Source organism: Marmota marmota, unplaced genomic scaffold, assembly GCF_001458135.2.
Source record: "Marmota marmota marmota unplaced genomic scaffold, marMar, whole genome shotgun sequence".
NCBI lineage: Eukaryota > Metazoa > Chordata > Mammalia > Rodentia > Sciuridae > Marmota > Marmota marmota.
The window spans coordinates 3,362,736-3,364,384 of NW_025999983.1; the positions used below are offsets into that span (position 1 = coordinate 3,362,736).

The 1,649-nt window shown below is 54.7% G+C and overlaps 1 protein-coding gene across 1 annotated transcript in view; it reads left to right on the top strand.

Moving 5' to 3' along the window:
- Positions 1-214: 214 nt before the first annotated feature.
- The window catches only part of CUNH6orf118 (chromosome unknown C6orf118 homolog), a 16,266-nt gene continuing 14,831 nt past the window's right edge, over positions 215-1,649 (top strand). The window contains exon 1 of the mRNA XM_015498681.2: positions 215-275. Coding sequence (XP_015354167.2) covers positions 251-275 — 25 coding nt within the window. The 5' untranslated portion in view covers positions 215-250. The remainder of the gene's footprint in view (positions 276-1,649) is intronic.

Sequence of the window (1,649 nt, forward strand, 5' to 3'; positions counted from 1 at the left end):
GGCCTACCCCAGGTTTGGGGGAGGAATTGAAGAGTGCAAGTACATTTTCGATGGTTTCATTTTAAAAAGCCAGGCAGACCAGCAAATACCTGGTGTCCCCATTAAAGTCAGAATCACGGGGGGAGGAGTGGGGGAATCTGGCAGGCACCCTGTGGCTGGCAGCTGAGCTACGCGGTGGGGGCGGGGCCTGGAATGTTGATGGTCCCATGGTAACCCCAGGGCCTCAGAGGCCACACTGGTGAGGGAGGCCATGGCTAAGGATTTGGAGCCAGAATGTAAGTGGACATCAGGCATTTGTGTTTGGCTTCTGACGTTTGTCTGAGGTGTACCTAGGAACCCAGTTTCTCTTGAGTCTGTTTTGAAAAGTGAAGTCTCTCTTGTGGCTGCAAATCAGCTCCAGGGACACTGGTGTCAGGATGTGTTGTCTTCTCAGATCCCAGAATGACAGGCCGAAAGAGGCAGATGTGTGGGGTGCCTGCGTGTGTGTGTGTGTGTGTGTGTGTGTGTGAGTGTGAGTGTGAGTGTGTGTGTGTGCAGGCAATCTGGCCCTGTCTGGGAGGAGGGGCTGGAGGGGCAGACTTCTAGATGCTAGTCCTGGACTGCAGGACACACCCTGTGCATGTCACCAACTGAGCGTGGCCCAGTCTGTTACCACTGTTTACCGGTGACGAGTCCTTGCTTCCCCAAATGCTGAAGTATAACACCGGAGAAGCACACAGAGGCAAGAGTAGAGTGGACAGTGGAAGCTTTATTAAAGGCACTTTGCAGCTTTGAAGTGCAGCGGTGGGCAGTTTGGGGAGGCAGCTGCCCTCTGGACGGACATTGGGCAGTATTTAAGTATCTGTGCCCCCATCCTCACCTATGAAGGGGATCACAAGTTCACCGCCTCCAGGGCTGCTTTCGAGCCACGCTGTCAAAGGGCAGCCTGCAGTCTCAGAGGCCATGTTTGTCTTTAACCTAAGAGTAAAGAAACTCCAGCCTTCCTCCCATAACCTTGGGAGGCTGGGAGGCTGGGAGGCCTCTCTCCTCGCACGTGGCCGTGGCCCTGGGGTGAAACTTGCTCTTGCTGATTCCCAGTTCCACACGTCTTCTCCCCTCTGCTGTCCATGGCTCACACCAGACGTGGACGCAGCATGCCTGGCTTCTGTGCAGTGTCCCAGTGTACTCCTTTCCTCTACTGCTGTATCAAGTTCCCCAAATAGTGACTTCAAATAGCGCTGATGCATATGATTTGCATTCTGCAGTTGCAGGTCTGCATGAGCTGGGTGGGCCTCTGCTCAGGGTCTCTGCTGACATCAATGTTCTCTAGGGTGTGCTCATCTCTGGACCCTGGGGAGGAATTCCCCCAGGCCGTCCGCACTGTGGCACCCCACAGCTCCCCAGTGGCTGCCTTCTCCCCATCCTGGAGGGCCCTCTGCCCAGAATCTTCCTTTCCTGTTGGAATCTCTGAAGTCCCTCCTAGCCCACTCTCCGTTGTGACTCCAGCCAGAGAAAACTCTTTGCTTTTAGGGACTTGTGTGATGAGGATGGGCCTGCCCAGATGGTCTTGGGCAATCTATTTTAAGGCCCATCACCTAAATCAAATCTGCAAAGTCCCTTTCTGTGACACTGCAGTCCGAGGTTGTGATTCTTACGCCCCCCCCCCCCCA